The 15,323-nt window shown below is 42.8% G+C and overlaps 1 protein-coding gene across 1 annotated transcript; it reads left to right on the top strand.

Annotated features, from left to right (window-relative positions):
- Positions 1-857: 857 nt before the first annotated feature.
- Positions 858-4,771, top strand: tor2a (torsin family 2, member A). The gene is made up of 5 exons (XM_084024551.1): positions 858-1,036; positions 1,741-2,006; positions 2,232-2,407; positions 2,974-3,101; positions 3,703-4,771. Exons 1-5 carry the CDS (start codon positions 916-918, stop codon positions 3,945-3,947), a joined length of 936 nt encoding a protein of 311 aa, XP_083880677.1. The 5' UTR covers positions 858-915; the 3' UTR covers positions 3,948-4,771.
- Positions 4,772-15,323: the final 10,552 nt, after the last annotated feature.

Below are 15,323 nucleotides of genomic sequence, written 5' to 3'. Positions count from 1 at the left end.
TTTGAGGCATTGTGAAATTTGAGGTCACAAACTGACATCTTTTGGTGCGTGGTTTGGTGACCACAGATGTGTCTGTGAACATCTGTCTTGCATGCAGCAAGATATGACAACAACCTTTCAAACACTCAACGAACACAGACTCTGAATTAGAATTAAATCTATTTAATTTGGTTGTCATCCAGTCATAAAAAGTTGTATTATCCCCAACTGCCATGTTGGTAATGACCGGGAAAATCAATGAACAAAATAAAAAACATTTCCAGTTCAGTATTTCTGTCTGGCCAAGTTTTCTGTAAATTTAAAATAATTTGACTGCACCATGGCTCACAAACTAGACTATTTGCACATTAATAGCACCCTCTACTGTATAAAACCGTTCTATTTCTATTCTATTTTTACTGTGGTTTATTTATACTATACTAAGATTACAGCTCTAATATAAGTATCTAAACGATTCTTATGTTATATTATTATTTTAATCTAAAGCTTTATTTTGCGTTGAAAATAAACCTTTAGATGATTATTTGCTAATTAAACGTGTCTACGCCATGAAAACAACGTTTTTATTCTATCCTACCATGTTTTGCAATTACGTCCAGTAAAGTTACATACATTTTGATTTTAATGTTCATCCAATAAAACACTGGGTATACAGCGATAAAAGAAACAATATTATCCAGTGGTTAATCCAGTTGTTTAGCTTTCTGGACTGTGATCCTCCAACGTGTCTCCGCAAAAGACTGCCTCACGCAAATTACGCCCTGTGACAGATTCTTACTGGGAAATGTAGTCCCTTCTGTCGCTTCGCTACGTGTGTCTGGACGTCTTCCTCGAAGTAGAAGAACTACAAACTGACCAGTTGTCGTTGTGAAGCAGTTTAATTCGGGTTTTCCGTCTGCCAGCAGGCAGCCAAAAATGTTGGCCACCCTGTCTGTGCTGTTGTTATACCTTTATAATCCGGTCTGTGGCGTTTTTCAGAAACTTTACTGCAGTTTATCGGACAACTGTGAATGCGACTTTAAGCCGAATATGAGAAGTAAGACGATAACGTTCTGTCTTTGCTAGCTAATGCTAACTAGCTTGTTAGCAAGCTAGCTAGCCTTAAAAAAGGGGGAAGCATCGCAATGTTTTTCTCAAGTAACTTAAATGTATGCGATATGTTTTGTTCGTGTTTAAATATGGTTAGCTAACTAGCGTTTTAGTCTGTGGTGTTCGCGAAGAGCCAGTTAATGCTGTTGCTGTAATCTCTGCTTTACTGGTTGGCTGTTAACCACAGCAAAACACCGGAAGTCCTCTTCGCCGTTAGCTAACGTAAAGCACTGAATGTAAGAGGTTGGAAATCATTGTGGTGCAAGCTCCTGTGATAACTTATATTTTATATTTTAAATTAATTTGTATGTAGAGTTACTGTAATTCTGACACCATTGATTGGGCAGTTGAGGAATGTAATTTAAGTACATTTACATAATTCGAAGTACTTGTACTTCACACATGAGATGAATACTACATCTAAGAAATAACTATTAGTACTTTTTACTGCAGTTATCTTTTTTTTTTACCAGGATATAAATTAGCTCCTCAGCTGTAGTGATGGCTCCCAAAAGTAAATTTTAGTCGCAGTGCTAAGTTCCTGTGGCTCTGTAGATCCTGGAAAACTTTGGTCGAAAAGGGGCAACACGTTTTAAGCTGTTGAGGATGGCAACATTAACATCACAGGGGTCTTTATTTCCCAACATCCAGACCTGGAGTGGGACCTCTACAAGAATGTTTACGGACAACATCTGGCCCAGGACATCGTGTCAGAGGAGGTGGAGAGGTTCCTTAAGAATAAAACCCCCGAGCAGCCCCTGGTGCTGTCCTTCCATGGATCCTCGGGGACAGGAAAGACACTTGTCAGCTCCATGCTGGGGAATCATCTGTACGGCTCGGCAATGAGCAGCCCGTACGTCCACCAGTTTATTCCCACCCTGCACTTCCCCTTACCGGACCGTGTTGAGGAGTACAGGGTAAGTTAGGGATCATTGTTTATCTTCATTTAAGAGCAGTACTTTCAGTTTGTGACTAAATCTAAAATAAGATACAAACAAAGAACAAATTAAATGTATCTGGAGATTAAATGAGACTTATTCCAGCTTACCGAATGCTTCATTTTGTGAACTTGCAGAAAGAAAATGATGGTGGGTGGGAAAGGAATGTTTGTCAGTACTGAATTTCCCTCCTTTGGTTTGTAGGAGGAGTTGAAGAGCTGGGTGCAGGGGAACCTGACGGAGTGCGCTCGCTCAGTCTTCTTGTTTGACGAGATGGAAAAGATGCCTCCGGGTCTCATCGACGTCTTGGAGCCCTTCCTGGGTCCCTCCCATGTTGTGTTTCGCACTAACTACCGCAAGGCCATCTACATTTTCATCAGGTACACACACAATGTGCAAACTAGTGTTGCATGATATACGATACGAGAAAAGTATTGCGATTGCCTGCCGTTAAAAATGGTACGATACATCTCTTCTTAGCAACGGTACTTTAAATATGACAGTGTTTTAATAAGAGCCGTTCCTATGAGTGTGTGAGAGCAAGGCAGTGATGTGTGAGCAGCTCTGCTAGAGGACTGACTGGATCCACAAGAGATAGTTTTAACTTTGCAGCAGTCAAAACATAACTACAGGTCCCAGGATTTAGCTAGCACAGCTAACTATAAGGATGGAGTCAGTCAACAAATACATTTGAAAAGAATATTAAAGCAGAACACAAACCACTCACCGGCTGCACAGTCCCGCTCTGAGCTTTCTACATTTACTGTGGTGTCTTCCTGATTTTAGCAACTTCTCACAGAACTTCACCTGAATTTATTATCATTTTGTGTGATTTCGGAAGCCTCTCTCCAGTCTCCCGTGCTGCTGTACCGGTCTCCACTGGAACAGTTATTAGTTTATATCATAAAAGATTGACACTTGATCCGGTTTGTGTGTTTTCCTGCAGCACCACAGGAGAGGAGGTCATTAACATCATGGCTCTAGAGAGCCGTGAAGCTGGACAGGACAGAGAGGAGATCCAGTTGGCGGACTTGCAGGACACCATCGCACAGACGGTTTACAACAGCACAACCAGTGAGTGTCCTCACTTCTCAAACTGAAAAATATATTTCTCCATATTTAAATTCACATATAAAAGTTGGAAATGCATGGCATGTTGTTCAGCAGTTCACCAGCCCAATGATGAGAAATGATCATTTGCCGTTTTTGTCACTACCAGTCTTCTTTTTCATATATTTGAAAAGCCTGTTTTTTTAAATGTATGCGTTTATGGACATTCACAAAGTATATACATATGAGAAAAATACCAAATATAGGCTGGTCCATTTCTGTATCAGGCTTGTTCAGGCTTGTTACATGTTATATTCCTTATATACTCCAGCCCCCCGCGACCCTGAATACAGGTTAAGCGGTAGACGATGGATGGATGGATGGATGGATGGATTATATAAAGCCACACATTTATCTTAATTATGACCAGTTGTGCTGCTCTTCTTTGTATTGTGGCATTGGCTGAATGTCTTTTGGACTTTTGTTGATTACCTATTTTGTGACATTCATTTCTGGATTGAAGTGGAATAAATGTTCAGAACTATATTCTATTCTATACTTTTATACATTGACTGAGTTACAGTTACGTTACTAAAAGAAACTGAAATTAGTTTTCTCTCTCCAGGTGGCTTCTTCCAGTCCAGCATCATTCAGAAGAAGCTCATCACCCGCTTCGTTCCTTTCCTGCCGCTGAGCAGACGCCACGTAGAACGTTGTGTCCGCTCGCAGCTCTGCCAGCGGGGCAGCTGTGGCCGCAGTGACGTGGTGGAGGCGGTTGGCAACGACATGATCTACATGCCCGTCCCTGGACATTACTTCTCCACCACCGGCTGTAAGGCCATCGCCGCCAAAATCAACCTCTTCCTGTGAGCTGTCAGGAACTAATACATTTTTAAGGACTGAAAGGGAAACGCCGCCTGAGGTGAGTAGTGAAGAGAAACCGGATTCTCCCGAACGGAGGCCGGAGCAGCAGCATCATGGACCTCCCAAATTCAAAGCAGCTATGTGCTGTTAGTGCTGAGGTTCCCTGAAGGCATCATCGTTACACGTCCAGCTGTGAGGACAGGAGAGTTTATTCCCTGTGCATTATTCAGTGGCGCGCTCTACCTCAAACACACCTCCAGCTTTCATTTAGGAACTCTAAAGTCGGTACAGTGTGCTTTCAAAATGCCTAATGTCTATTTAATCAATATTTATTAATCTGTTTCTCAACTCCACCCTCCTTTCATGTTGATGCAGTCACACCAGAGACTCCCAGTTCACCCACAGGTGTGATCCCACCCGGAGCAGCTGGAGGTTCCCTGCTTTCTCACCTGTTAGCCGACTAACAGTTGAAAGCAACTTGGCTTTTCTGTTTTGTTTGGGAGTTCTACTTAAAAGAGATCTAAAGCAAACGTTTTGTTCATTTTAATACATCCAAATATTTTAATTTGTGGGGAAGAAATCTGTATGGTCAACACAAAGTTGCAGATGCATGCAGCGGTTAAACCAGGAGTTTAAATCTCAACTTTGTGTCCCTAAACTTTTTGGGATCTAAGGAAACTTGTATCCTAGCTGGATTATTATGATGCATTTTTGGCTTTATTTAATATGAATAATATTAGCTTGTGTGAAATTGTAAAAGGAATAAGACATTTCACTGAGCAAAACTTGAGGAATTGGCATGAAATTCCAATCCAAGAAATATATCAGAGCTTTAAGCAGGACATTTGGAGCTTAACCAAAATATATAATTAACAATATACAATAATTATAATATCTACCAATACATGTCTTGAAATAATAACCCATTTATCATTGAAATACCTGCTCCCTTAATAAATGCATCTTAGCTCAGTATAACAACGTGTGTCATACCAAACATTGTGTATGCACTCAGGATGTATGAACGTCTGGTTGTTTTCTGGAAGGCTGTTCATTTAATGGAGGAAGAAAAGGTGGATTTTTACTTGAAAATAGTTTTGCCTGGAAGTTTTCAGAGGACATCATCAGTTCTGCCAGCAGGGGGCAGCAAATGCTTCATTTTGCCAAGTGTGGAAGAGGTGACACAGAGTTCACCTGCAGCCGAGTTCTGTAAAACATGATGTTATACTTTGTGTATTTTTAATTTAAAATGTATTATAAAGATGCTGCATGTGTGTGTAGACACACTCAAAGTGCACTTTACGTCTACGGAGGATAAAATGGACCTGATGTGTTTTTAGTCTCTCTCTCTGCCTTTGTGAAGGCAAAGTGTGTGGTGAGAAGTCAGTAAGCTGAAACGAACACTTAATTCAGATATACTGCCATGAGTTTAAATTGTATACATGTACTTAATGATTGTTAACTGGTAATCATTTGTAGTCGGACAATTAAAATGCAATGAAAATCAATCTGAGTAGTAGTTTAGTACATGGAGGGGATTTTCTCAAGAGACAGATTGGTTAGTGCCAAGAGTCCACAGAAGGTTTATCAGTAAAGCTTATTTTCCCTCCTTCCAGCCAAATATTGTTTTCTGTCTGTTCTTTTCATTAAAATGCAGATACTTAAACATTGTTGAACCTTTACTGTACACAGAGAAGACAGCCTGTCTACTACCACCAGACTCTCAAATATCAGTTGTTTTTGGCAAGTAGGTTTCACTGCCTTCAGAGGCCGGGCAGTGAGAGGTTTACTAGTGGTACTTGGACTTCTTCCCCTTTTTAAGCCACGATCAGAAGACAGTATTTATAGGGTTGTTTGTGTCTTTTAGGACAATATGGCCACTAAACTTCCACTGAAGTGCCTGGACTTTGCTGCCAAAATCCAAATGCAACTTCAGGTACTGTACGGTGTTGTGAAAAAAATAAAATTTAAATGCACAACAAGACTGTTTTATTTCAGACATTCAAAATAATGTGATTGATTGTTGGTTGAACATGTACTTTTTCTCTGCACTTCCCATGATGAAATAATCATTTACAATTAGTCATACACTTTCATCATTGTTTATTTGTTCTCTTTTTCCATAAATATATTTTTGCTGAATATGTCATTGCATGCCTTCGCCCAATGATTGCTGGGATCTTCTCCAGCCCCCCGTGACCCTGAATACAGGATAAGCGGTAGACAATGGATGGATGGATGGATGTCATTGCATCAAATATTGCTACATTGCAACACGACACATCTGAATGGAGTGTTTTAGGATTAAGTCGTGTGTGAAACGTTTATTCCAGCTTTAGGAGCATTCTTTAGACATGAGTACAGCACATTCACAATATGCAACTCCACTCACTGGGCCTGAGTTTTGGTATTTCGTCAGCTCATAAAAGATGTTGTCTTTTCTCCTGTCACTGATGGAGAACCAGCGGAGCTGCTGTTTGTCAGCTCTGAACAGGAAGTAGCGGAGATGTGATCTCTTGTGACAGAGACGTATCGCCACTATCGCATCCAGCAGGAAATTAATAGTTTCTCCGTCGGAAATGAACAGGTGTCAGAGGTCTCTGTGTGTGTCTCACAGCTCACGTGTCTTGTGGGGACATTGTGGCTTGTGAGGACATTTCAGGTGGTTCACAGACGACCGTCCGGCACCTTTATGAGCCAATGGCTGCATGTATCAGCTGCAGCAGGTGGCTCCCATCAATGTCGCTGCATTTTTGTCTTAATTTGTTGTATTTTCATGTTAATTAATAGAGTTTCTTATTTTGTATCGTAGGAGGAAGTGTTGGATTAAAGTGGAGCTGGAACATAATTTCCAAAGTATCTGTAGACGTTGGGAGGAATTTGATTTGAAGGTTGAAAAGATGAGATCACAACCTTCCAGCTCTGATTGATTGATGGATGGATGCTATGATATTATTGGTTGTCACCAGCTGATATAATCACACATCATATTTTGTTTCCCAGAAAGAAAAGATATTGATTTTTGATATAAAAAAATGAAAAAATAGATTTAAAAAAAAATGTGCGGCATATATCGAGTAGCTGTGATCGGGAATGTGATCTAAAAGAGTTTAAAGGTCACCAGAACTTTCAGACCAAATGCCACCGATAAGAGGACAGCTGAGATGGAAGCTAGGCTAACCCAGCTAGCACCGAAGAGGCCGGTGGACTCTGTTTATATCAACGTTTCCCTGATGTTTAATGTTATAGTGTCGGCCACGTTTTCTGACCAGAGAATTGTTTTTGTTGTTGCTGCTGTTTCTGATGCAAATTCAAAAACATTTTTAATCGTTCAAAATAGTTAGTAGTTGTTCTTGCAGCATCAGTGAGCTACAGCTGCGTTGCTATGTTGCACAATGACAATAAATGATCCTTGAATATGCCACGTCTCTCCGCGATCCTGCAGTGATGACTTCATTACCCCCCACCACCACCATCACCACCACCACACAGGCGGCGTGAGGAACGGGGGTGGGGTGGGGGGGGGGGGTGGGGGTCGGAGGTCAGCTTAGAGGCCTCTTCCCCCCCCAGCTGCTGTATCACCATCGCCATCCTTCTGGACAATGACACACACACACACACTATCCTGTTTTCCACATGCTCCCTGTGAAACAGCTGGACCAGAGTATGGTGTGGAATAAGTCCAGACTCTACTCTATAAGTAGTCGACTTCTTTCCACTTTATGTTCTTCTTTCCTCTCTCTCCTCTCCTCGTCCCCTACTTTCACCCTTTTTTCCTCTTCCTCCTCCCCTCTGCTCCCTCATCACAAGACGGGTGTAAAAAGCCACTTTCACCTCCTACTTTACCTCCTCACCCCTCCCCAGCCCTCCCTTCTTTCCTTCCCTCCATCAGGGATGGGGGGCAACAATGGGACGCTGCTCCTTCCTCCCCCCTCCTCCCCCACCTCCACATCTGTGAGTGCCCCTCTGTCTCCTCATTCTTCTCCCTAACCGCTCCATTATTGGGCCTCTTTCACTTGTAAATGTGGCCAGCGATACTTGTGATGGGTCTTTTATGCACGCGGCCGGGGTCAGGAGCGAGGTAGGGGAGGGAGGGCGAGGGGGGGTGGGCACAATGAGGGGGTGGGTCAGGGTTGAGGCTGGGGGAGAGGGGGTTGGTTTAGGGGAGTCTTGTGCTGTTTTCTCTTGCGGGGACAATTGTGACAAAGAGTTAAATCCTTTTTTGTGTGTGCAGTCATTTGGGACGGTTGGGACGGGCCCGACTCTCGCATTCCTGCAGCCGGCAGGACGGAGAGGACGGGACTGAGACGGAGGGACGGCCGGAGCAAGAAGATGTGCTGGAGGAGAACCTCAGCGTAGTACAACGTTATGATCCACAAGACAATATGTTCATGTCGCCCAGCGCGACCTTCAAATGTAGAAGTAAAAAAGAGACTATTAGTGTTGAATACATTCATATATGTGATCTGTGTTTCTTGGTTTCCTGCATCTCCATGCTTCCCCGGTGGAAACGTGGATGCAAATTTAAGAGACTTGGGATGCCCCAATATATCTGTGTCAACAGGCTTGTTGGAGACAAACTGGGCCTGCACAGAATCAAAGAGAGAGGCATGCTGGGTAGATTTGTGTCCCACTTGTTCTGACACATGTGGACCTCGCGAGATTGAGGCAGCAACCAGCAGATGAAGGTGGTCAATAAGACTATAGGCAGCCTACAGATCCAACAGGATGTCACTCTTTCTAACTAAGCTTTGTGGCTCCGCCTCCTGCTGATGTCACATGACCCTGTCTACTCTCCCGGTGAGACGCAGCTCATCTCCAACCAGCCGACAGTTGAAATGTTTTTTCTCCCTACCTTTGAGAGTTTTGTGTATCATAAGAACGTGAGCCATGCTTGAGATGATTCAGGCTGAATTCACTGACAGACCAGTTTCTTGTAATAGATGTCACATAAAAGTGGTGTTGATCATCTGAAAGATGTAGACCTGAAGATTCATTTAAAGATGCAGAAATAAAATAAACTGTGAAAGTTAAAAATGGCTTAAAACATTATTAAGTATATGATGTCCATCCAAGCTGTTATCTTTGGGTTGAAATAATTACACATATTTTGTGCTAAATTAATCATTTTTATACCACTCAAGACTTGATTAAATGATCAAAAATCTCTTTTCATTCAAGAGTCTCTGGTTTCCAGTCAGACACATTTATGCAATTCGAGAGATGCAAGGGACCCCAGTATGGAACAACTATTCAAATACACCATTTTGGAATAAGAGAAAAATTCAAATGTAAAAACGTGTCTCCTCTTGACACACATGGCCAAAACTGTATGTGATTATCATGTTTGTAAAGGGAAGACTAGTTGGTCACATGGAACCGTTTTCATTCACGTATCTTCAGGTCAGAGGTCACGCGAGAACCCTTTAAAAATCGCCGTGCCAGATTTCCCCTTGCCAATATTTAGTCTGACATTGCAGCGTCATTCAGCCGATTTCTTATTTTTCTAGTTTCATATGAAATTAGTAGCTTTGCTCCAGCTTTAAAGCTTACTCTGCTACATCAGAAACATGAGGACTGGACTCTGCAGTAACACACACATCAGACAATCCAACAGGAAGTTCGAGGTGGCTGGATGTATATACTGTATATCCTGGCAACCTGATGAGATGAATGAGCGTCAGGTGTGTAGGCAAGTAATCAGTCGGTGAGTTCACATCTGCTGGCAAACTGACGACAGAGACATTAATACAAGTGGTTAACTGTTGTTTGCATCTGAAATAAAATGGAAAAGGCTGATATGTTTAATGACTTTGCAACTTTGCAGATACAATAAAAATGTTCATTATGTCAGCGTTAGATTTAGCAGCCAATAAAAACGGCATTTACGTTTTGTAATTCCTAAGGCTGCCTGGCGTTAATTTTTGTCTTCGCATTGACTTCATATGCAATTGTGCCGTTTTGGTGAACGCACCTTCATGCAACAGAGCAAATACCAACATTTACCCAGCTCTAGATATGATGTATGAAGTTATCTGTTCCTCTGTTGATGCTGCTGATCGGCCTCCATGGTGTCATGGCCTGGCTAGTGTTCTGGGAGATTATCTGTTATTTTAGCTTCTGTTCTGACCTCTGCCACACACACACACACACACACACACACACACACACACACACACACACACACACACGGTACACAGTAGAGGGGTGGTCTCAGTGGCAGTAGTCTCCAGGACAACAGGTGAACAAAGGGGACGTGGCGGGGGGAATGTGTGTGTGTGTGTGTGTGGAGGGGGGAGTGAGGTTGAGGATGAAGGGTGGCTGCAGGAGAGGGCTGATGGGAGATGAAATGCTGGGGGGGGTCAGGCTGACCTTGGCCTCTGTGCCGTGGTCAGATGGGGTGCGAAGGCCACCGGCCGTGAAGGAGGAGGATGAAGGAGGAGGATGAGGAGCAGGATAAAGGCTGCGACGCCTCTCGCTCTCCTCAAAACAAAGTGATTAATGACAAAGCACACAGAGAGCACCCCGGCTGACCCCTCTGAGCTCGCTGCTCAAACAGCGGCCCCGGGTCCTCGCCGTGGTCACTTTCCCAACACTTCTGATTGATGAGCGATTCCTTTCCCACCACAAATTATGGTAATAATGCTGAAGGAGGCGAGGAGCTGCAGCTCTGCAGCTGCTCTGCACGGCTCTCTGATCCCGGGGAACACGTGGGATCACCACCTTGTGTGTTCACGTCTGAAAGTAGACGTGGTTAGTTAAAGGCCGCTCCTTCAAGCTGCCAACAACATGCTTCTACATGCAGGGATTATTCCTGAAAGCCTTTAAACATAAAATACTCACCTGCATATATTGAGCATTAAAACTCGACATATACTCAGCAATGCAAAGTTGCAACAGCTGCAACTCTTTTTCAATTAAACGTATCAGGGTCCTGTTGACCCAGATGATAAAATGATCTTAGTCAATTTGAGCTCCTTTCTGATTCCGATTCTGATTCTCTGTTCTGGTAAGCGAGATGTTCGAGGTCTGAGAAAAGATCAACAGGTTCTGAGTTCTTAGCTGAGATGGATCAACATTATTATGAACACTTATTGCCTGAGACAAAAACAGCACTGATTTATCGCTGACCTCGGCCTTTCTGCTCAACGCAGTCTCACGTGTCTTTTAATCTCCTAATTGGTGAACGTAGACCCAGATTTTTCGTGTTGCATGGCACAACTCTCTCACAAATGTATTCGAATTGGAAGTATTGTCGGTGCCTGCACCAGTCTGGATGACATTTCACTCTGAAACCCATGGTTGAGTTTAGGAAAATGGAAAACATCAACAATTTGGGACGTGGTTGAACGTCCTGTGTTGTCTTTCTCAGTATTAAATAACTGATATTTTGATGCTGAGAGAAATGGACAATCCAGGTCCCTGTACAGGAAACCAATTGAATTGGTTGAATAAAAGATTTAAGCATCTGCTGACCTGCTGTCAGCCCGGGTCGTTGCCTGCAGGTCGGTCTCGGCTGCTGCATCTAAACTCGACAACACGATGCCGTGGCTCACCCTCCGTGTGATCGGAAGTGATTTCTACATTTACAGCCAGTGTTTTCTCCTCATCGTCCAGATACTTTTGCGCTTATTAAAGCGTCTTGTTGCAGGAATTGAGTGCGATGGACACGTCCTCTTCCGGCCAGGCAGTTAGTGCTGCTTAAAATAAATAAAGCAGGTGATTGGTTGGGAGGAGGCGGTGATGTCAGGGCGCCCCTGCTGAACCGCAGCTGTGCATCTGCAGCTGGGACTGAACGGTGGTGCAGTGTGGGGGTGGGGGGGACCGGCTGCTGTTTGATACCAGTCAAAAAGGGTGATGTCTGTGTGTGTGTGTGTGTGTGTGTGTGTGTGTGTGTGTGTGTGTGTGTGTGTGTCACGTATGAGCTTAAATGGCGTCTGCATCATAAAGGGACAATCTGTCTGGTGTTATGAGCATCCAACATGGCTGCCTGTTCGCCGCAGCACACGGCGGCAGTGACATTTTGTTGCAGGAGGTGATGGGTCAGAGAAGATGATGATGATGATGATGATGATGATGTGATTTTGGGGGGAAGCATCTGAGTGGAGGCGGGGGAGTGGACCGTCTGCAGCCCCCCCCCCCCCCCCCCACACACACACACACACAGGAACTCGTTGCAGCCTCGTTATGGCGCTCAGTGGTGATTCGCCCTCCGACTGTTCCTGTCAACGAGGACACACGCGAACTCTGTATGCAAACACTCACGCACGCCAAACATACAAATGGCCGCTTCGCCACCACTCATGAAGACGTCACGCGTCTTTTGGAGTCAGAAGGTCATTTCCAGCGACGGACCTTCAACCTTCATCGTACATTTCTCAGACGCCTAAGATGTTGTGTGTGTGTGTGTGTGTGTGTGTGTGTGTGTGTGGGAGGGATGCTGGGAAGGAGGTCGTGATGTGACGTCACCCCTGTGATGCTCCCACACCTCCTCCTCCTCCTCCTCCTCCTCCTCCTCCTCCTCCTCTTCTCCTACATCCAGTCCCCTCCCTTCATGTCCTTCCGCATCCTCCCTTCGTGTACGCTGCAGCGTTGGTGGCGGCGTGTGTGTTTGTCACATTGATGACACAGTCCAGGTCATGTGGTGTGGAGGTGGTGGTTTCGGGTGGGAGGAGGAGGAGGAGGAGGAGTAAGAGGAAGTGAGTGACCCGGAACAGAAAACAGCAGGACGAGAGGCTTTCAACGGTGTCCAACATGGAGGCCGAACCCGGAAGAGGAAGACTTTTTAGAGCCTTTTTTTTTAGTGCTGCGTCAATATCTGTAATCACATTTGTCCTCAGTCCGCTCAACAGCCAGATTGACCTCCGATGGAGATGAAGACAGCGATAAGTGTTTGGTTTTGAGGAAGAGGAGAGGATTTCAGGCAGAAGCTGTGAAAGATTTCATGAGATTCAGAAGAAGAAGCAGGAGGAGAGCCGGTACCATATGGAGGCCGGCAGTGGCTCTAAACCTCATCAGCAGAGGTTAAATGGCTCTAATGATCTCTCTAATCATTACACTGCTCTCCTAATTGTTTCCTCAAGATATCTTTGTCATCAATATCGCTGCCGATACCGATCAATTCCTCGCCGAGGCGCTCAGCTGCAAGTGCACCTGACGTAGCTTCAGCTGCCTCAGCAGATTCCAATGAGGGATTTGAATTGTTTATGTGGGACATAAACAGAGGGTTTGGTTTTAGATGTGAATCCAGATCCAAGCAGATCAAGGGACCACATTCTTGTTGAGTCTTTATGTAACAACATATTCACATCGGAAACATTCACATTTATATATTTTTAGCTTTTAATATAATCAAATTATTCAAACCTTAATGAGTTTTTGAAAACAGTAAGACACTTTTAGAAATGATATTTCTGCTGCACAAATTTGTAGTAATTTTTTACTGTTTTCCAAATATTTTAGAATTTTCTGGCCTCCTAAAAAAAATAAAATAACCGGAAATGTATCTTTATGAATATTTGGGCTTTTATGACAAACCTTGATGCTGTTGTAAATCCTGGTGAAATAAAGGTTAAATGAATAAGTGATAGAAAGCTATAATTATGTATTCAGATATGGCTATGATATACTAAAACTGAAACAAATTGAAGGACTTTAATTTCACGTTTTCACGAGTTTTTAGAGATAATGATTCGGTCTTGATTCCTTCACGTTGTTACAGTTTGAGACCAAAGTCACTTATTTTCTGGGTTCCAAACTTTAAATGTTGCCTGAATTCTATTCAGGGAAATTTCTTGTTTAGAAATATTTTGTTAAATGATTAAAACCATTCTAAAAAGAGGTATGTACACACACACACACACACACACACACACACACACACACACACACACACACGTTTTTAGAATGGTTTTAATCTCTCTCTCTCTCTCTCTCTCTCTCTCTCTCTCTCTCTCTCTCCCTATATATATATATATATATATATATATATATATATATATATATATATCCCTACATTTCTACTCAAGAACTGTGATTTGTGATTTGATTTTGACATGAGAAGGGTCTCCTCTCTGACCCTGCCACAATGGGACGTTCAGTGGCACTCGGTCAACATACGACTTGTGTGTTTTTCGCCCCCCCAACTTGGGTGGTGATGTTTGGACGAGTTTTTAATCCACTGTTGTGAGGCTGTGCTCCGTCCCACAGCTCCTCTGCTCCTCTGGCAACATGCTGAGAGCAGATTACAGCAGCAAATTAGCCTGAGGAGACCCGACGCATCCAAGCCGAGGTGATGCTGTGGTGTGAAAATCAAACAGACCCCTGTCTCAAAAACCCAAGGAGGCCAAAGTCGGACTGAGGGTTTGGTTTGCTCTGCCGCTGGCAGCCTTTCAGATTCCTGTCATGTCACAGTCTTCACATGTTGCCACAAGAATCGACTAAAAACACATTCAGCAAATAGTTTCACACAGTTATTGTGTGTGTGTGTGTGTTTATGTGTGTATACACATTTACACACATTTTAATTGAACTGTAAATACCAGTTTTTTCCCACAGATTTTCTGGACTGAAAAAAATTAATAAATAGATAAATAAAAAATACAAAATAAAATGAAACATTCTGATGAATACAAATATAATAAAAAAAATAAGTCACATGACTGAAACTCCAAATAAACTAAATATGGTATCCTGTTACACCAAAAAAAGAGAGAAATATTCCTCGAAAAAGTTCAATAAAAAAGCACAGCCATTTTGTAGTGCTTAAAAGAAGATATGAATTAAAATCATTATAAACCTTTCAAGAAATCTGGATACACATGAGATTTTTTTTAAACTGGAAAGCTGAACAGAAAAAAAAACATGGAAGAAAAAGAAAATCTGATGCTTCCAATTATCATTAATACTTTATTATTATTCAACAGTAGAATCAGTACAAACGAATTCCATCTTTATTGGCTTGTAATGGCATCCTTTATCAAGGATAAAGGGCTTGGATAAGGTCATGGTTTGTTAAACAAAATTAAAATGATACATTCCTGAAGAATTATGCTAATTATAATCCCCAAAACGATAACAAAAGGCGGCAACAAAAGCTCACCAGTGGAGCGACAATAAACCTTCCCTGCGAGGTTTTCAGCAGGAAAAGTGCGAATAAAGAGAGAAAGCTGCGGAGCTGGGCAATATTAGTTACACTCCAACAACTTAGAAAAAATGTCCCAGCTTGTAAAATACTCAATTATCACTCTTTATTTTTTTGGTTGGCCTCCTTCTCCTGCAGGCCCGAAACTCAATCTGCAGAAAGTGAGTTCTTCTGCTTCAGTACACCAGATAAAGGAGCGTCTCTTAGAATTAAAGTTAATTTGCGGCCCTGCAACACAT

The sequence above is a fragment of the Eutrigla gurnardus genome (assembly GCF_963514095.1).
Source record: "Eutrigla gurnardus genome assembly, chromosome: 13".
NCBI lineage: Eukaryota > Metazoa > Chordata > Actinopteri > Perciformes > Triglidae > Eutrigla > Eutrigla gurnardus.
Note: the sequence above shows the minus strand (reverse complement) of the source record. Positions and strands in the feature narration are given on the sequence as shown.